Source organism: Tursiops truncatus, chromosome 7, assembly GCF_011762595.2.
Source record: "Tursiops truncatus isolate mTurTru1 chromosome 7, mTurTru1.mat.Y, whole genome shotgun sequence".
Classification (NCBI taxonomy): Eukaryota; Metazoa; Chordata; class Mammalia; order Artiodactyla; family Delphinidae; genus Tursiops; species Tursiops truncatus.
Window position 1 is genome coordinate 44,292,419 of NC_047040.1, and position 22,159 is coordinate 44,314,577.

Here is a 22,159-nt window from a genome sequence, read left to right on the forward strand (position 1 = left end):
TTAAAAAAAGTACCAAGTAATACTGGCCAATAGGGAGGAGGCCTTAGTATACTATCATGTTTTACAAGAGAACTGCTCAGCTCTCTAACTTTAGCACATTCTATAAACACCAGAATTAAACTGCAGTCTGTAATATGCTCTCTGTTATATTTTTACATGACTCTATGTTATGCCATTTATAAAAGCAGCTATTTATATTCCTAATGTAAAGAGGTATGATTGCTTGACTGTATCAGAGTTTTCTTAAACTATTTAATGAATAAAGTTCCATTCTCAACATGAAAAAAAAAATCCTTAAACACCTGCACAATCACACATAGCAGGGATTTACAAAGAACATGATGCATTACTCTAATAACTCTAATAAGAGTAGGGACAGGATATACCCTGATCACAGTACTTTAAATATACTACTTTTGATATCTGAGAAATTCCTAAGGCAGAAGTACTAGGAGGTGTTAAAAGAATTTGTCCAGGAGGGTAAATCAACTTAGAAAGCTTAATGCTGATTATCTAGGGTAAAGAGAATAGAAGCGATGACAGAAAAAAGATACGGCCAAAACAAATAATTTAGTCAGAGTTCTTGGTAAAAGAATTTAAAAGCTAGAAGTTTATTTTTACATTTCTTGTTAATTTTAAAAACGTCTTAGAACTGAACAGAAGGGTAATTTAAAATGACATTCTATTAAACACATAAATCATTTTAAATGATTAAATTAATCCATAAAACAAATACCTACATCTGGAAAAAACAGAACTGGAATCTCTAGTAAAACTATTCTTAAACATTTTAAAACATGTTTTAAAGGGGTAATGAATTTTCCAATGCCTAAGAAAGACTCTGTCGTAAGTTGTCCCTGCATCTACAGTTAGGCTATCTACAGGTGTCATCATCCTATCAGATGATATGAGGAGTAACTGCTAAGCAAGTATATTCACACCACAGCAGAAATTAATCTACAAGAACCCTAAATGCACAGGTATTAATTAGGATGGTTGTACTGTAGTTTTATGTTACACAGAAAATATTTAAATGACAGGTGGTGAAATGTGAGTCTGTGATTCAATCACTCAAAAACTATCAGCACTAAGGCAATATAAATGTAAAAGACTTTTGAAAGTGCTTGTGGATTTTTATATGTCTACATAGAGCAATAAGAAACTAAGAGTTTGACTTTTTGTTGTTTTCCTAGGCAACCAGCTGTAATTGGGGGAAAAAAGTGAGTTACGAAAGGCAGTGACTGGTTTCGCAAATGTTGACCTTCTAAGTGGGTAGTTTCTTAAGATAAAAGGAATATGCTAGGGCTTCCCTAGTGGCGCAGTGGTTGAGAGTCTGCCTGCCGATGCAGGGGACACGGGTTTGTGCCCTGGTCTGGGAAGATCCCACATGCCACGGAGCGGCTGGGCCCCTGAGCCATGGCCGCTGAGCCTGTGCATCCGGAGCCTGTGCTCTGCAACGGGAGAGGCCACAGCAGTGAGAGGCCGAAGTACCGCAAAAAAAAAAAAAAAAAAAAAAAAAAAAAAAAAAAAAAAAAAGGAATATGCTAAAGAAAATAAGGTTCATTTACTGACTGTAGAAATTTCTTAATATGCTTATGTGGTCTCACTAAAGTAGAGAAGACTCATGTCAGCAAGAAAAAAAAAATCAATAAGCGACTGGGCAAAGATCAGAAGGATACCATATTTAAGGATTGTTATTTCATAGTTCCCATGGAAATGGATACAGAAAAGCATGAGAAGTATGAGTGATGCAGAGCCACTGGCCATCCAGATTAGACTGGCTACTACCAAGATAAAAATAAATACAGTTAAGTTTTATAAGGTGACTAGATTACTTCAAAGTACTCCATAGGCTAGCCACTCAAATATCTCCTAATGGTTTCTTAATCTCAACTCTCAAGAACTGGGGTCAGAGCATTTCTGAATAGGGACAATATTAAAAAATGCCTTCTCCTTGTCTTTATCTTCAGTACATAAAAAAGAAAAAAAATCACAATCTATTACTTTTAATTAAAACATGTACAATATAATACATCAAACTAAATCACTATTAGACTTGAGCTCATTTTTATTAACTGAATAAATGAGAAAAAAGTGTGTTTTCTTAAGAATTCCTATTAACTCTTTATTTTTTTTTTTGCAGTACACGGGCCTCTCACTGTTGTGGCCTCTCCTGTTGCAGAGCACAGGCTCCATAAGCACAGGCTCAGCGGACATGGCTCATGGGCCTAGCCGCTCTGCGGCATGTGGGATCTTCCCGGACCGGGGCACGAACCCGTGTCCCCTGCATCGGCAGGCGGACTCTCAACCACTGCACCACCAGGGAAGCCCTATTAACTCTTTATGTAGATGCAAAAATAATTCTCAATGGGCAAAAGTAATAAGTAACTAATTTGAGGATTTATAAAATAAGAGAAAGGATGAGAAAATTTGGTATCAGTATTAAGATACAAGAAAATAAATTTCAATGAAGACAAAGAGAAGTCATTTGAAAATAAAATAAATCCAATAATTTAACATGAAAACTGGAGGGAAGAAACCACAGAAAAACATATAGTGCTTTGACAGGGAGATCAGCTCAGTGCTTTGTGACCACCTAGAGGGGTGGGATAGGGAGGGGGGGAGGCAGACGCAAGAGGGAGGGGATATGGGGATATAAGTATATGTATAGCTGATTCACTTTGTTATACAGCAGAAACTAACACAACAATGTAAAGCAATTATACTCCAATAAAGATGTTTAAAAATATATATATAATGCTTTGATAAATTACAATGAGGAACCCAAAAATTTTAAATGAACTTACAACAAAATTGGAAGGACAAATAACAAAAACAAACCCCCAACAACAACAGAAGTCCCTTTTCAGATCTAATCATTCTTTTGCACATGACTCTAAACAGGGCATATCTTTAATATTCTCTCAAATTTATAGATCCCATTACCAGAAGTTAGCAGCATGAAAAAGATTAAAGGAAATATGTGAAACTCAAGCCTGAAGAGATTTTTTTTCTTTAGAAGTAAATAAGTAGTAGACGAACTTAAAAATATAAGATGTCAATTAAAACGTACTAAAATTACATAAGTGTATAAAACACTAGAGAACTAAATTACAGAACCTCCCTGGCAGTCCTGTGGTTAAGACTCTGCGCTTCCAATGCAGGGGGCGTAGGTTCAGTCCATGGTTGGGGAACTAATATCCCACAGGCCATGTGGTGTGCGTGGCCAAAAAAATTAATAAATAAATAAAAAAAATTTTAAAGTTAAAAAAAATGTAAAAAAAAAGAGAACTTACAAATAGAATATTATTATATTTATATATGATATAATTTATAATATATTTATTTGCTTCAAATAATATAGAAAGGAAGGAAGTGGCTGAGAGTATTAGATGAAACATTAGTAATGAGTTGATAACTATTGAAACTGAGTGATGGGTACTCCATTCCAGGGTCCTCAACTCCCAGGCCGTGGACCGCTACCAGTCCACGGCCTATGAGGAAACAGGCCGCACAGCAGGAAGTGAGTGGTGGGCGAGTGAGCGAAGTGTCATCTGCCGCTCTCCATGCTCAAGTTCACCCCCACCCCCACCCCCATGCCCATCTGTGAAAAAACTGTCTTCCACAAAACCAGTCCCTGGTGCCAAAAATGTTTGAAGTTTTCCATAAATAGGTATATTTTAAATTAATTATTTAATCATAATATCTTGATAGGACGGTTTATTATCATGATTACTAAATCAATAATGTTTTAGGCATTTAAAGAAAATATTATCCTTCATATGTAAAGAAGACACTAGTAATCCAGCAATAGTAAAACAACTGCTCTTAAGAGTTTTTCAGAATAACTAATCCATATTGTCGCTCAAAGTCTTTCACACAGTTCCTCTTGAGGACAACTCTATGTATTTAAAAGGTTAGCAGGTAAAGTAAGACTGAATGTTCACTTGGAAGTTAACCAGCCTTTATGAGAAACAAACCCAAAGCAATACACTTGAATTTAAGGAGTAAACAATTTTTTTAAAACAAACAAGACAGAAAAGGCAAAGAATGCTACAAAGCTTCTCTCTTACCTTGACCAAGATGTGATGGTTTTTGAGAAATTATGTGGCCACTGCCATCTAAAACATACTGGGTGCTAAAATTATCAGCAGCAGTCCTTGTTGTAATTAAAACCTGGAATAAAAAAAACTCTAATAAAATTATGATTTTAGTTATTGCAGTGGGCTTATTGTAAAATTAGATTTAAAATAATAATTATATATTTCCTTGATTGATAGAAGTTTTACTTAATAAGGTCTTACAACCATTTCTCTTGAAATATTCCTTAGAGTTACATTAATAAGCAATAGGCTAGCTTACATTTTCTATGTTGCAAATTACCGATTTTTATTTCAAATATTTTACTTTAATTAAAACGTACACAAATCAGTATACTTGAAATGGCTATTTGTATTGTATGTATTAAATGACTTATATCTGTAAAATCAAATCAACTGCATTAGGGAAGCTTGCTTTTTAACAGACAATTCCCATAAATTTGTTGGCAAAGTGAAAAATCCTTTTGTAAAGTGATCATTCCCTCCTTCCTTTATATTCTGATAAAACTGCACTTCTCTATTTCAAGTTAATGGTTCAAAAGAATAAAAATAAATAAATTATACATATATGTATATTTATGTGCAGTTTTTTCTTAAACCCAAGCTTTGAACTCATTGTTTTAAATGTAAAATTTTTATTAATTAAAAAACTAGCATTAAAACATGTAAGAAAGGATTCCATTCAGCATGAAAATATTTCCTAAGATGTTACAGTCATAGAAATATAAATTTTAAGAATGTCTGAACTCTTCTGAGCAATCCTCACCCTCAGCTTTCTATTTACCTACTTTGTGAGATTACTAGAAGTGTACATGCTATAACAGTAGTAAAACATTCCATTATCAGAAAATACCATAGGTGGGGAGTGGGAATGCTGGCAAAAAAAAAGCAGGGTGGATTCAGAAAAGGGTAGCCTCCTCACATTTCTAGTGAGTAATGTTAATCCAAAACTGGGAGCAATCTTTCTCAGCCATCCATGAACTCAGCAGAGCTAGCTTAAAATAAATCTATATAATTTAGAAAGAAGCCACAAATATATAGCTCCACTGTTGGAACTCATCCAGGTCCAGTTGGGTCTACATTTAATGGTTCTGTCACCAAGTCCTAACCATGCCCTGATTTCTGGTAGGCCAAATGGCTCTGTGGAACATGTCGGTACCATGAAGGGAAAACCAGAGTCACCACAAAAAAAATTTGGTTTCTCTAGCTTACAGTCCTAGTAGAGTCTATTAGGTTCTGTCTAAGGGTGACGTCCATAAAATCCTTATTAGAGGCTCATTGCTGCAGGCTGCTATTTCCGTCAAAACTGTTCCCTCAAAGAGTTGTACCTGAAACAAAGTTGTGAGCCTCTGTATATACTCTTAAGTGATTATTCTACTTCTTCTAAAAATATATTCCATGGTTCAAAAGTTGTATTTTAAAAGTTTTCCTGATAACCAATCTCAATCTTCCTACCTACATCCCAACTCTATTGTGTCCAACAGTGATTTCCTCTAGTAAAGTTTGTTTAAAACAAAGAAGACAGAAATTGCTAGAGATTTTCTTTCCTGTTTCTAATTTAATTACTCTATGATTGTCCCTTTAAAAACAATTCTACATTTAACCAACCACTTCTCCAAAATGCCATGGTCAACTGAATTCTATTTCTATTCTCCAAAGAGCTAGCCACCTGACCTAAAGCTGGTGTCACTGAGCAAAGGCAGCCCTGAAACTCTGAGTTCTAGTACTAACCCTGCCAGTGGCTTGCTAGATAGTCCTGAATAAATGATTACACTATCATTTTAAGAGGACGGTGATGATAAGATGAAGATGATGCTAATAGTTTATAAGGTTACATGGGTTTTTGTGTTAACTACTTAAGGGCATTTTACAGATATCAACGTGTTCATCCTTTAAACACATTACTGAATAATAAATATACTCCAGCCAAGATAAACTGAAGTGCTAAAAAACAAAATAGAACCTTAGTGGTCATAATGTAACATTTATGTTATGGTAAAAAAAGAAGAGAACACAATATTTTTTTCCAATGTCAAATTTTAAAAAACTAGAATGTTTAGGGTACTATGAAATTTATTTAGATAGGAAATGCTTTGCAATTCACTTCAAAAGACAGTGAAAGATAACACGCCTAAGCACGTTTCACAAATTCATGAAATACAGTGTTCCTCAAAGCAAAAAATTGTATTTCAAGAGTTCATTTCATCATATGACTCTGTGTCCTGGGCAGGAAACCTTTTTTCGGATGAGGCACAGGTTCAGAATGTGTTAGCTGTGAAGCAGCTAACACATTCGAATCTGTAGCAACTCCACCATCAGGAGCATCTCCAATATTACAAATTATTACTGGTGCTTCCTACTAGAGACATTGAGGAATTGTGGCAGTGAATGAATCTAGTGGTGTCAAGAAAAGAAATAAATAAATTTATTTTAAATAATTTTAAAATGAGAGGTTTATTTTAAAAGAAGTTTTAGAAGTCCTTAGAGGTTATATCAGTTATCAGTTATTAAAAACCGACTGTCTGGTCCAGTTACTGAGTTTCAAGAAATTATAGTACTATTACAAAAGTTAAAATTACATAAAAGCATTTAAATTTTAGATAAGTACAATTTTTCTCAATGTTTTAAAAAGAAAGTAAATTGAAAAGCTTAGGATGTATCCTAGCAATTCATGAGGAAAAAATATCCTCTCTTGACAAAAATTCATTGAAGATAATCATATTAAAGTTTTGTGGGTTTTTTTGTTTTGTTTTGGCTGACTTTTGGACAAATACTTTGGCACAAAAACACAAATCTGAAAACTAAGGTAAATGGTCCTCATGATTCAGCTAAAATGTGGACTGTGCATGGATCACTGAAATGTCTTTTTCTTTCTCTGTGTGAGTATGCCTGCCTGCCTGTGCATAACTATACTATGATTTCAGAGCCTTCCTCCAGATAGTCCACTGAGGGAGACTAGCAACAGGGAGATCTTGGCCCTGGCTTTTCTCCTTTCAGCAGAGTTTTATTATTTGTGAGAAGGCTGCATTTATTTAGGAAGCAGGATATACCAAGTGTTTCAAAAATCCTGTGCCTATTCTAATTAAAGCCCTACCACAATGGCTCTAAAGGACACAGGAGGTATCCTACACTGTGGAACAGGAAGCAGGAAACAGCAGAATGAAGCTAGAGGCTTCCCTCTACTACTCTTTTACAGCTATGTGGAACCACAAATAAGGGCATCACAACTCCCATCTTCGCTATGTGGAACCACAAATAAGGGCACCCCAACTCCCATCTTCAAAACAGAATGACTTAGCTTCTCATTCTGCCCCCCTTCAGCCATGGAGGTTTAATGTAACATAAAACAAAAACAAATCTATACATCCCTTTTCATCTCATCACAAAATGTATAATGAACTTGATAGATCAAAATAACACATAGCACATTATAAGCACTTTAAAAAATTTGGATGAATGAATCAATAAACATGAGTTTTATGCATGAGGATGGCTGGCAACTCTTCTAATTCTTCCCAAGGAAAAACAAGAGAAAAAAAGTGAACTTAAGCTACAGAATAAAGACCATTGGTGAGAATTAGAAGGAATTTACCTAGGAATGGCAGTTAAATTTTAGAAAGGATTTCCTGAAAATGTTGAGGAGTCTGCATAAACTTTGAAAGTTAAGGTGAAATACTGCTTACCAACAAGAGAATGAGCAAGCCTGATGACGCCATCACCTTACGTGATACAGACGCATGCTACTTTTCACATTCAAGTCCAGAATAAAAATAACTTTCATCTTCATGGCACATGACCATATTCTAGATACTTTAATACATATTATTTCATTTAACTCTCAAATCATTATCTGCACTTTATAGATTAAAAAAAAATTGGCTCTCGGAAAAGTCAACCTGTTTTATGCCTTTGGCCAACTCTCTTATTTAAACTCTTGGAAATGATAATTAGGCTTCTGAATCTTCGTCCAGAGTGTGTTCTAATTTGAAGAAAACAAAACAAATCAAAACTGTTTTGTATTCCTCTGAAAACTGAGATGTAATTTAGCCTCCATTTAAAATCTATTTCAAAAAACTTACACGAGTTTCTCATACATTTCCTTGGAGAAAAAAAGATCATTTTTAACATAATGTATACAAAATATCAGCCTAAAAGGAAATAAAATCTTTTATTGTGTGTTTTATTATGTAACAGGAAGAATATATACAAAGAGTCTTCTTAAAAAATTTTATGAACAGGTCAAAACAGGATTTTCACTATCTCTAGCTCATTCTGGTCAGTATGCTTAGTAATTAGTATCAGGAATTTAACACTGAAGACTGACAAATATCCCAAGATTATTGCTCCACAAACAACAATAAATTTCAAGAGAAGTTATGCTTGATGATACAATTTTTAAAAAACCGTATCAATTTGTTTCAGTCACTGACACCTTCATCACAGATTATGGAAGCAGTAATTCCAGTTTTAAATACCAATAGATCACTCTGTAGATATAAATTTTTTTTTTTTACTCTTTTGGACTGTTTAAGATTGGAAGTCATTTTATAATTAACAAATTAGGAAAACTACCCATTCTTTTAAAATGTGTAAATAAAAAAACAGAATTAGATGTATTTTAAATTTCTTCACCCAATTTTGCTGAAAGTCTACTTAATTTTTTCTTTTTATAACTAAAATTATTAACATCTTTAAAATAATCTAACAAAAAATAATTTCAACAGTTTTGGGTGATGGCTGTTTAGCAGTGTGACAAAACTATATCCCAATTGCATATTATCAATCTACCGAGTCTGAGATGATTTACATCTGTATGACTTTAAATTATCTACATCAGTTAGTTTGGCAGATAAAATGACCAAATCACTAATTTTTATTATGTAACTGCAATCTCTATCCAAAGATTTTCAAAATAAGTTGGAGCCTTTAAAATAAACATGCAACTTCTATACCTGAAACTTCAATTCTTTCTGAATGGTAAAGAATATTGTTTAAAAAGTTGAATTTTTTTCCCCAAAAAAGCACTCATTAATTTGCCTTGCTGAATAACAATTTTTAATTTTTAAATGTAATTGACCTTAACAACCAGGTATTACTTTCTGTGTTTCTGAAATACTATTCAGAACCCTCCCATATAATTTTTAACTTGACTACCCCTTGATAACCTCTCTATTGAGCACTGTGGGCCTGAGTATATTTATTATTTTAATATGAGGTTTTTTGTGGGGGTTTTTTTTGCAGTACGCGGGCCTCTCACTGTTGTGGCCTCCCCGTTGCGGAGCACAGGCTCCGGACGCGCAGGCCCAGCGGCCATGGCTCACGGGCCCAGCCGCTCCGCGGCATGTGGGATCCTCCCGTACCGGGGCACGAACCCGCATCCCCTGCATCGGCAGGAGGACTCTCAACCACTGCGCCACCAGGGAAGCCCCAATATGAGGTATTTTTAAACTTATAAATACCTTTATAACCATGCTAGTAAGAAAGCAGCATGACCTACTGTGGAAAACTCATTACTGAGAGGCATGAAATTGTAAATGAATTTTTGGCTTTGCCATGGATACATTATGTGTCTCTAAACAGGTCACAATTTTCATATTCCATTTACTTCACTGTGCACAGTTCCTCTGAAGTAAAGTACTTAGCACAGAACCCTGCATACAGCAGATACTGAAATATTAGCCGACTGATTATTAGACTGTGTTTTGAAGTTGGGGTGAGAAAACCTGGCATTTGGCTTCACAAGACCTCGTTTTCCTTATCAGTAAGATAAGGAGACTAAACCATAAAAGACTGAGATGGAGACCAGCACTGGGGAGTGCTCTAGAGATGATCACTTGTGGGGGCAGGGCAGAAAGAGAAGTGAAGCTGTGCCATAGTCACAAGGCCTTGGCAGACCCCAGGGGGGCACTCTGGAGCAGGAACAGCACGGCAGAGCTGCTTCTGGATTGGAATAAGGCCTTTACAACCCCGCATCAACTAGTCATTGGATGGCAGGTTGCCCTGTATGAGGTGGGTAAGGGTCCACTACTAATACAAGAGGCCCCTGTATAAGAAACAATCAAACCTAAATCATCAAAAAATCTGTGACAAAATAGTACTTACTGTAAGATTCCATTCAGATCAAGTTCAAGTACAGGTATGACTAATCTATGTTGATAGGGATCAGAACAGCCATTACCTTTGAGGTGTACTAAATGGGAGCGGACATGACAGAAAACTTCAGGGATGCTGATAACGGTCTAAATCTTGATCTGAAGTATGCATACATAAATACACACACACACACACACACACACACACACACACACACACACACACACACACACACACACACACACACACACACTTATCTATGCGTGATTTTCCCAAAGACTTACAAGAAAAGAGAGTCCACAAAATACTGGAATATTTTCTAAGATAAACACTTGACATTGCAATATGTAAACTGAACATAATTTTTTTAAAGCTTATAGTTTTCTATTATTGTGATACTTTGACAATTTTTTTATTCCTTTTGTGATTTTGATGAACAAAATTATTTTAAATATTTATACTTAAGGCATTCAAATGCTTCAAAAATAAAACAAGGCAAAATGATAAACCTAGATATCAAGTGGGCTTAAGTAATCAAATTAAAAAACAAGATAGAGTATTGCAGGATAAGGACTTGCAAAACTGCCATCTAAAATCAGAGCTACAGTGAAAATTTGGAGAAATCATGGCTGATGTACAATGTATTTTAAAAGACTAAGTATAGTACTGCCACCTAGCAGACAAAGTTGATAATGACCAACTTCAGTTCTGAAAGGTTACTGTATACATCTTATAGAAAATACAGAAACGCTGAACAATGTATTATTCAACAATACTTGCCAAAATAAGGCTTAACAACTATAACTATCTGCCAAATTTGGACGACTGCTAAAAAAGCGAATACTTTTATTCTCAAACAAATCATATGATTTCTAAAATAGCCACTGAGAACTCCAACAATAGTACTAGCACTGGGAGCTTCAAAGCTTCCTTGGTACAAATCCCACCCCATTTTAAAAACAGACTCTTTGTACAAGATTCTAGGGCTATAGGTTCCCATACACAGTCTCTGGGGATAAAAATGGGCAATGGCCAGTTGTACCCTCTAGTTGCTCTTCCCTAAAATCTATCTGGAGACTCAGTGAACTCTAAATAAAGCAAGAGCTGAGAAAGATAGAGAAAGCACACGGTGTGCTAGATTTTGGATAGAGATATTAAGCAGAATGCACTTAACGAATGACAAGGTCTTTCCTTCTTTAGTGATGTCTGAACATCTGGATTCTAACAAGCAAGGGCCCTTAGTCCTCTGTGCCAGAATAGCAAAACCTCCCACTTTAACCTCTACCTCTTCCCCAACCCACAATTTTTCTTTCTTACATAGGCATCAGCTTACAGAGTCCTGAAGTAAAGAGTAAGTGAATACCTAGCTGGGGCCCTTGCCACAGAAAACAGAAAATCTACACTTTGCCAGCATTCTAAAGGCAGAAGGGCCAAGGGAAAACCAAAATAAGCCTGAAGAATATATCATTGCTGGGGAGACTAGGCTACTAAATAGATAAAGAAATAGCAACAATATCTCATGTCCTTGCCACTTTTCTGGGACAATACGTATAAAGTCCTATCATTTTACTGCACCTGTGCACGCTCACCCAAACAGGGTCTGCCAGCCTAAGCACAAAAGAAAGGATACACAGCCACTGGGCAAACGTAGGTAGCTAAAGAGAGCCTCACAATTACCATGTCACTCACTGGCACACAGATACTATCACACTATAAAACAGAGCCTAACACACACAGAATAACAGTACAGCACAAAGAAACTAGTGATCAAACATAACTGAGATACATGGAAATGAAGAGATCAAGGTTCTAGATGGGCTTTGCCACAAACTAGTTATGTAACTTAGGCCAGAGGCAGTGACGTATAATTGGTACTATGCAATGGAGTGGGTCAGGCACTGAACTTAAGGGTTCATAGAAATTGAAAACACCTAGCAATCAGAAGAGCAAAGTTCTAGCTAAGGTTTAGCTCAAGTCAATGCACATCTCTAGAGCACAATCCAGTTATCTGTATTGACTAGAGTAGTATTTCCAGAGTGCATTCCACAGCACAACAGTATAACAGTGATATGTGTCTCAATAAAAGAGTTTCATAGTCAAGTAAGTGCAGGAAATGTCTGTACTATAAACCACCAACCTCGGAGATTCACAATGCACTTAAGTACAGTAAAGGCTCTGAGAAGTGCTTATAGTTAAGATACCTGTTTAATTTTAATAATTTTCCAAGTCAGTGGATCACTAAACCATTTTTTCCTCTTATAAATGTTACCACTGAAAAACACTCTTTGCCATTCCTCAAAAAATTAAACAGAATTATAGTAGTCCCCCTTTAACAGCGGGAGACATTTTTCAAGACCCCCAATGGATGCCTGAAACTGCAGATAGTATCAAACCCTATATATACTATGTTTTTTTTTCCTATGTATACATACCTAAGACAAAGTTTAATTTATAAATTAGGCACAGTAAGAGAATACCTGAATTGCTGGCATCACTGCTCTTGCACTTTGGGGCCATTATTAAGTAAAATAAGGGTTCCTTTGAACACAAGCACTATGATACCTTGACAGATCTGATAACCCAGATGGCTAGAAAGTGACTAACAGGCTGGTAGTATATAAAACGTGGATATGCAAGACAAAGGGATCATACATGTCCCAGGCAGGACAGAGCAGAACTGCACAAAATTTCATCATGCTACTCAGAATGGTGCACAATGTAAAATTTATGAATTATTTGTGGAATTTTTCCACTTAATATTTTCCGACAGTGGTTGACTGTGGTAACTGAAACCATGGAAAGCAAAACCATGGATATGGGGGGACTATTGGACCATTTGATCCAGCTATTCCACTTCTGGGTATATACCCAAAAAAGTGAAAGCAAGGACTCAAACAGACATCTGTACACCAATATTCACAGCAGCATTATTCACAATAGCCAAATAGTGGAAACAACCCAAATGTCCATTGACAGATGAATGGATACAACAGAGTATCATTCAGCCTTAAGAAGAATGAAATTCTAATACATGTTACAACATGTATGAATCTTAAAAACGTTACGCTGAGTGAAATAGGCCAGACACAAAATGACAAATAGTGTATGATTTCAATTATAAGACATACCTAGAACAGTCAAATTCATAGAGACAGAAAGCAGAATACTTACCAGTTACCTGTGGACAGGGGAAAGGAGAATAGAGGTTTATTGTTTAATGGGCATAGTTTCAGTTTGGGATGATGAAAAAGTTCTGGAGATGGATGGTGGTGATGCCTACACAACAATGTCAATGTATTTAATACCACTGAATTGTACACTTAAAAATGACTAAAATAGTAAATTTTATGTATATTTTACACAATAAAATGTATATTTTACACAATAAAAAAAAACTCTTTGCCAAATTCTGGGTAAATTGTCTCTTAATTCTAATATTGTGTTATTATGAAACCACTAAAATAGTCAATACAAATTACCTCACCTCAGCTACACAACAAATGGACCCCAAGGCTTCTCCACGAAAACCGTAAGTTGTCAAATTTTCAAGATCTTCATGACCTCTTATTTTTGAGGTATAGTACTTCACTGCCATCACGGGCGCATCATTAGCCTTGATACCCTCACCATTGTCTCGCACCTCAATCTTATCAAATCCATAGTTCTCCTATGAAAGTTAAACAGTACTTTTAGTATATAAGGACATTAAACTATTATCACATTTACAAACAGAATGTAACACAAGTGAAATGGTTTTGTCATTTATCTATCTTTTATGGAAACTTAACATTTAAGAAGTAAGAGTTTAAATTCTTAATTCTACCAATTCCTAGCTATGGTACTACGGGCAAGTCCCTTATTTTCCTTGCACTCAGATTCAACTATAAAATAAGGAGATCAGTATGATCTTCAAGGTTCCCTAGAATTGTTTCAGTATGATAGGTATTTATGTTTAAATTTATGTTTAAACTTGCCCAGAAATATTCTTCTAAGTTATATACACTTTTGTATATATAATCTCTCAAATAAAACAGATTACCATCACCATCAAAAACACCACCTGGGGGCTTCCCTGGTGGCGCAGTGGTTGAGAGTCTGCCTGCTGATGCAGGGGTTCATGCCCCGGTCTGGGAGGATCCCACATACCGCGGAGTGGCTGGGCCCGTGAGCCATGGCCGTTGAGCCTGCGCGTCCAGAGCCCGTTCTCCACAACGGCAGAGGCCACAACAGTGAGAGGCCCACATACCGCAAAAAAAAACCCAAAAAAACAAAAACCAAAAAACACCAGCTGGTTCTACCCACCAAGAGTCTAGCAATCATCATTATTCAATCTGATTTTTAATACTTTGTCCCTGAACTACTTATTGCTTTCATAAATAAATAAAAATCTGCTACATTATAGCTTTCTAATTTTCTTTCTGCAAATAGTCACCTAACAGACTGCTGAGAAAATACAGCTAACTGGCAATCTCAGAGTTTTTAATTTGAAAATGGAGGGAAAAAAACAAATCATAGCTTAATATTGGTAATTTAATACTAAAAATATGCATACATAACAAATACAAAGCATAAATTCCTAGAGTGATCACATTTTCTGTGAATACCATATTCTAAATTTGGTAGCAAGCTTCTATCATAAGCTTTACTTCACAAAGTTTATGTGTATGGCCTTAGATGTATGTTACAAAGGGAAAAAAAATCTTCCTACAATTATAATGACTCTGCTATTTAAAAATAATACTTTTTAATAACCTAGAATTATATACTGTATCATTACTTTTTAGATAAATTAGAAATAAAAGGTGTTGGGGGGAGACACCTAAGATTTAGTTTCTTATCTCTCCCTCGATCTAAAAATTATCTTTCTGGGAATAGCTTGTCTGCTTCATTTTATAGAAAAATAATTATAGAAATGCAAATCTTTCAATATAAATAAGAACTGCAGGCACTTGAGTAAAATAACACAAAGATCTGTTTATATGTTTAAAATAATATCTACATGTTTAATTTACTAATTATGAAAACATTCCTAGTCAGAACAGTTATTACTGTGTGAAACTATAATAAAACAGATCTTATTATGTAAAGCAACAGACTTGTTTATTCTAAAATTCTACAAAGCAGGAACTGGCAAATGTCAAGAGACTTAAATATGCAGCAGGATAAAAATGTGTACTTTAATTTACTTTTTAAAGAGGACTTCTGTTGGCTCTGTAAAACGATTTCTAAAAACTATGTTTTTCTTCCAAGAACTTTGAGAACAAGACATATGTTTGCCTGCCTAAGATTCTTAAGTTAAATTTGTCAGATATAATTATATAATCCTATTTAAGTATTATCAACTGTATTCTAATCAGACTGAACTGACTACATAAAATGTCTAAGAGAAAGAAAATGTCTTTCTTTCGGTTTAATTTAATTTTTTCATGTTTATAAAGCTTTTACTATATTATTTAAAACCAAAGTAGCGGTTTGATAGACTATAGAACAGCGGTTCTCAGCATCAACCAGAAACTTGTTAGAAACACAAAGTTGGGGCTCTACCTAGAATCTGAGATTCTGCGGCCCAATAACTGTTTTAACAGACTCCCTAAAATTACTGATGCACCCAAATGTTATGAAAACCACTGGCATAGAGGAAAGATCCTGAATGAGTTTTAGAGTCATAAAGACCTGGATTGCAATCTCAGCTCCAGTACTTACTACTTACATGACTTTGGGAAAGTTCTCAGAACCTCAATTATTTATAAAATGAGTATAGCAGTAGCTAATTCATAGAGCTTTTACAAGGAGCAAATGGGTAACATATATATAATATATGCATATGTATATGAAAAGGGAAGGTCTCTTTCCTACAAAGATATTCATATCAGTAGTCTTTCTAATGCCATAATACCAGAAATAATATGAATATCTGATAATTAGGAGATTACAAAAAAATGTATTCTTACGTTCACTCAAATTTATTTACCATTTATGTACCAGATACTGGACAGGTATAGAGGACACAAAAAAATATAGATCTTACCTCCATGAGCTAGTAACTTATAACAGGGGAGGTAGACCTGAAGACTAATTGTAATAAATCATAATAAGAGTCATAAGTCATTATTAACTCAAATGATTTAATATGTAGCACTTAAATTTAAAAATGTGAAAACTATGAAGCAACAAGGGACACCGTTCTGAAATAAGATTAGGTAGAAAAAACAAAATGCAAATGAGAATATATAAAACAAGTAAACACAAATAACCAAGGATAAGTATTAGAAAATACAAACTAATTTCATGTTTTATGTGATAGAGTCCTTTAGAATAAGCTTTCCTTTATAATTTCCTTTAATGTTACTGTAACACTGATCCAAGTTAAAACTTATTTTTAAGAATTTACTCTTAAACAGGACAAAGGGTTCAATGTCCTAAGAATAATTTACTGTTATATAAAGAAAAGAAAGGTAATAATTGTAATGAGAAAACATCTGTCCAACCCTTTTTTGCTTTAAAAGTACTTGGCAGCATCTCAGGGACACTCACCAGTTTAACATCTATGCTTGTGGCACCAGCATCCAAGGAGTTTTCAATGAGCTCTTTTACGACACTGACCACTGAAGTGATTATTTGAGAACTGGAAAGGAGGCGAATTGTTGCTGCCGGCAGCTGTTTCATTCTAGCTTTTAGCAGAGTAGCTAGAAAATAAAATATAAGTTGTAAAAATAAAAATTGTTAAACATTCCTAACAGAACTGATAGCAACAACAGCAGCAATAATAGCAACGCATATTTATTGAGCCTCCCTGTATGTCAGGGTCTACTGTTAAGCACATACAGTATTAAATCATTTATTTCTTACGAATACCCTTTAAAATAGATGCCATTATCATCTCCATATTATAAGACTAAGGCACAGAGAAATTTGTTGGTAAATCACACTATGTTACTAATTAAAGAATGATAAGAATAATTGTGCAATAAGTGTAATATATGATGTGTCTGGCTAGGAATCACCAGATGGTGCTGCCAACTGTTATGCAGATAATGTCAGTCATGTGCCTTAATGGCAGTTGCACTTGAACATCATTAGTCATCTACACATTTTGATGAATTACAGTATCTCTTTCAATTATTGAGCTCTTTTAGAGTTAGGAAATCCAGACTCTAGAATTACTCTTAATCTAAACTAGTCATACTCAGACATATCATATCAGATTACTATCCTATGCACTACTGTGTCTAAAACAGCTTTCTAATCATGTGGCTCCCCAAAGCCAAATTATGATAAAGCTCAAACCATATGCTGGCATTCAAGGTCCTTTACATGCCGATCCAACTTGTACACCCAAAATCTCTCTGCCAGTAATTGTTTTAGCCATGAAACCCTTTGTCTGAAACCTTTTCAAACAAAGAAACAAAAAAATTTCATATGGAAATCATGTATGTAAAATTTGCAGGGAGTGGGGTTTGCAACTACCTTAATGCCTAACTCAGAAAAGATTTCAGGCAAATAAAAAATACTAGCTTGACAACATGCAATTCCTCTAGAGTCATGATTTTATTTGACAATAAAATGGTGGGGGGAGGGGGAGGAGCCCTAGGTACTTCCTTAATTTACCATGACTAGTTACATGCTCACATGATGATCTGACCCTATGGAATCTAGATCCAAACGAAACAACAATGCCAAAGACAAACCAAACCAAATAAAAAGGTTTCTGTTTAGGATTCTTTCTCAGGCAACTTAAGACATAAAACAAGCAGAGTCACATAAAGTTTAAGAATAAGTAACTGAGCAAGAAATGGAGTATAGCCATTACAATGATTACATAAAATTTTAAGGGATGCATTTCTGGGAAGAAGTCAATATACTGAGTTCTGAATGGTGTTAACTGTTCACAATTCATAACTATATTTTGCTTTGTACAAGGCAAAGCTGATTAACACAATGGAAAAATATGCCACTAATTATTATTATACACTAATAGCTATATAATGTTGAGGAAGTTAAAATTAAACTCTAAAACTCAATCACCTAACCTAAAATAGAGATAATAATGATATCATATGGTTGTGGTGAGAAGTAAATAAGATAATGTATACAACGTATTATAGTGCTTGGCATATACATGCTAAAAAATCCCAGGATCTCTGGACTAAATTGAGTTCCTCCAAACTACATGAATACCACACCCCCCAACACACTTCTAACTCCTAGCCCCACAGGAGCTAACCCAGTGCTTGGTATCAGGTTAGGCTTGGGTTTAAGAAGTCTTCTTCCTTAGTTTGAGAGTCCCAGGGATCTAAGAAAAACATTTATCAAGCAAGCTTTGGCGTATAAACCTAGCCTCACCTCAACCTTCCCTCCTTCTGCAGAGATTAATTAATCTCTTTATTAATCTCATCATCTTTGTCTCATTCTCTATAATCTCTCTTCCAAAATCTTCTATTTCTCCCCAGCAAGTCCCTAATTTCATCCCAATCTTCCCCCTCTTCTAGTTTACTGAGATCAAGGCAGACCACAGCATCAACTCTATCTTCACACACTTTACCTCCTCCACCATACTGTGTCCTTTGGTTTCTTAAAATGTCTCCACCTCTACCCATGTTCTTCTTCACTCAGTCTCAGACCAATGTTTTTCTTCTAAACTAACACTTTCACCTAGTTTCTTTATCTAGTCCCATCCCTCCTCCAGGCCTCTTGGTCTTGAAAACAAAAACAAAAAATTCTTCCCTCAACCTTATTAACTCTATGATTATCTTCTTTCTTTATGAAGCCAAACTTGAATAAGTAACCTGTATTTACCGTCACCAATTCCCTATCACCAACTCACTTCCAAAACCCTTGCAAAATAGCTTACACAACCACTGTTAGGATTTTGTTTTCTTCAAGTTCACCAATGAGATATTAAATCATCAAATCCTTTTCTCAGGATTCACATTCCTTGATATCCCTGAAGCATGTGACATTGATGATACTGCCTATTCTCAAGGATTATACCATCCATCAATACCTCTTGGATCTCTTCGTGTTTTCTTCACTCTCTTCCCAGAAAAATGGGCATTCCCTAATCCCTCTCCCCTCTTCTTATATACCCAAAACCTATAAACTTAGATGTTATAGAATAACATCTAAATCTACATCTCAACAGTGATCTCTCTCTTCCCGAGTTAAGACAGGCATTTCTTACAATCAGTGTCACTACTACCTCAAAATGTTTATAAAACAGAACTTATCTTCTTGTTCCGCCCTCCATACCTCCCACTTAACTTTGCTATTTCTCTTAATAACTCACTGTTCTTAGTGACCAAGTCAAAAACTTCAATCTTCCTTTGCCAGCAATCCCACCCTATTTGCACCTCCACTTTCTCCTAATGCAATACTATTTATCATTCTAGACCCGGTTTCAATATCATTTGTAACATGGTCCTTTCTGATCACCCAGCCAGGAATGACCCTTTCCTCCCATTCCGAAAGAACTTGGCTTGCTTATCACACCCCTGTCCTGACCTATACAGCCTCTAAATGCACGGAATTATATACTTCTGGATGCAACACAGAGTAATCAGAGTACTTCACTCAAGGTGAGTACTTCATAATTATTAATGAAGTGGCCACGAAAAATAATTTTATCGGCACCTACCTCATGCCAAGGTAAAACATTAGGAAAAGTGACCTCCTTCCCATCAAGTCACCATTGCCTTAACTCCTTCCCTTTATGTATTCTATTTTAACTGGACTCCATATCATCCCCTTCATCACTTGTATCTCCTAACCAGGCTTTTTTCTAGAATCCAGGGCCTTATTTCCAACTACTTTCTAAATATCATCATTTAGATGACCGAAAGGCACCCTAAACTCAACATGTCCTAAAGAGATCAGATCTTTCTCTAATTAAGTGTCTTTCTTGCTATATTTATTTGATAATAAAAATAACAGCTAACGTAAGTTACTTAAATATATATATATATATATAATTATTCCAGTTAATCCTCACAACAAGCTTATGTATAGTGTCATTCCTCTATCACAAACAGGATTTAAAAGCTTGATCGCTTGTTCCAAGATCACACAACTATTAAGTGACAGATGCACACCCGCATATTTTGTCATGTTTGACTCCAAAGGCTATGCTCATCCAGTCTCACAAAGCAAAATTAGAAACCTTGAGTCATCCTTGAAATTCTCCTCACTCTCTACATCCTGCCACCCACTCCTGCCTCTCTTACTACCTAAATATTTCTCAAACTAGTTCTTTCCTCTCTATCCCTATGGCTACTGCCTCTGTTCAGCCCTTCAACAATTTTCCCCTGACCTATTGCAATAACCAGCTAATTGACAGCTTGCCTGGAATCTCAACCACCTACAGGATTCTTTCTATAATTTACATTTAATCATGTTGCTATCCTACTTAAAATTTTATAAATATTTCCAATTACTAACTATGTTAAATCCAAACTCCTTACAATTGAACCTCTGTCTTTCTAATCTCATCCCACTCTTCTCCAAATGCACACTAGGCCAGTCATACTATGCAACTTGTCTCTCTTAATGTGATGGCAGTGACTCCTTCCTTGGCTCATAAGGTTTCCTTTCTCTACTGATGACTTCTCACCATCCTTCTAGATTTAGTTCAAGTATCACCTCCTCGAGGAAGCCTTTCTTACCAGCTCCAACCCCTGCCCCAACAGATTAGGCAGTCCTTCCTCTGTACTCCCAGAGCACCTTTTCCTTATTTCTAACCCCAAACTCATCACAGATTATTCTAAGTATTGGATTTCTGTCCCTTCCTCCTGGCTGAGAGTTCTCTGAGGATATATTAATCTCATATCCCTAGCACAACCTCTGGAACATAACAAGCATTCCACCGTATGTGTACCAAACGGCATCTTTTGAAAAGTGGAAGGGTTGATATCAGGCTTACGACTCACAGCAAAGAATGTCTAAGAATGCCAGGAATCAGTCTTCTATATTTGCTGAGAGGTAAATCAAACACTACTGAAAGAGTGCTGACGATCAGGAAATTCAGTTAAGGCTAACAGTGTACCTAAAAAAGAAGTAAAGATCAGAGAACTCATAGATAAACTTTAGGAAGCACACAATGAAATAATTATTTTTTAAAAAAACGTAATAAATCTAACCTAATTGGTTTTATAAGGCCATTAGAAATGCAATATATGTACACATATATGTGTATATACAGTCAACATTCTCTTACACCAATTTTGAAAAGCCATTGTAAGTTATTTCAGCAATATGAATAAAAAAACCCCACATTTCCTCAGCATATAACACAAGTACCTGTCTTCAGCGTGTAGACAGACCCAGAATGACACCAGTAAAAATCATGGTTAACCGAAAAGTTTGCTTCTGCCACTTGCATGATGCCACAACCTACAATATTATAAAACCCCTCACTCACACTCTAGACAGGCTGAGTTACGGCCGTCAGGGGTTAAAGTTTCTTCCTGGCAAACAACAACTTTAAGATCTGCACCCAGAAGGATCTGAGGAATGGGCTGCAACAAAGGCCTAAACACCATTTAGTCAGGGAAGTCCAAATCAGACATTAAGCAGCCCACACCTGCTGGGAGACCGCTCTCCAGGTGTGCGCGCTCGCGAGCCGGGCTTCGTCCGCTTCCCGCCCCGCGAGGGGGGGGAAGGGCGCCCACTGCGGCCGCCGGCGCTCCCGCCCCGACCGGGACAAGTGGAGGGGAGGAGGCTCTCGAGCTTACGATATAAGAATGAATACCCGTTAGCCACACGACACTACCTTCTTGCTCGCGCGAGGTGGGCAACAACAATCCACTAGCAGACCAGCCAGCGTGCCACCCGGAGCCCAGGCCCGGCCTGGCGGATCCCCGACTCACCCACAACGTACGCGGGGCGGGGCAGGCACCGAGCACACCGCCCTTAATCCCGCCCTGCCCGGCGAACGTGTGATTGGCGCCGTCCTCAGCCAATGCCCTGGCAGC

The 22,159-nt window shown here is 36.2% G+C and overlaps 1 protein-coding gene across 6 annotated transcripts in view; it reads right to left on the reverse strand.

Annotated features, from left to right (window-relative positions):
- Positions 1-22,069, reverse strand: part of PMS1 (PMS1 homolog 1, mismatch repair system component) — a 98,551-nt gene extending 76,482 nt beyond the window's left edge. For 4 of the 6 annotated variants that reach the window (XR_002175632.3, XM_033859955.2, XM_019931520.3 and 1 more), the window contains exons 1-5: positions 21,958-22,069; positions 21,116-21,231; positions 16,728-16,879; positions 13,678-13,860; positions 4,074-4,176 (exon numbers count right to left, since the gene is read on the reverse strand). Coding sequence is in view for 5 of the 6 variants with exons in the window: in XM_033859955.2 (XP_033715846.1) it covers positions 4,074-4,176; positions 13,678-13,860; positions 16,728-16,859 (418 nt within the window). In the remaining variant the exon portion in view is untranslated. The remainder of the gene's footprint in view (positions 1-4,073; positions 4,177-13,677; positions 13,861-16,727; positions 16,880-21,115; positions 21,232-21,957) is intronic. The other 2 variants (XM_073807496.1, XM_019931522.3) reach the window with 2 other exon arrangements.
- Between the last annotated feature and the right edge of the window lie 90 nt (positions 22,070-22,159).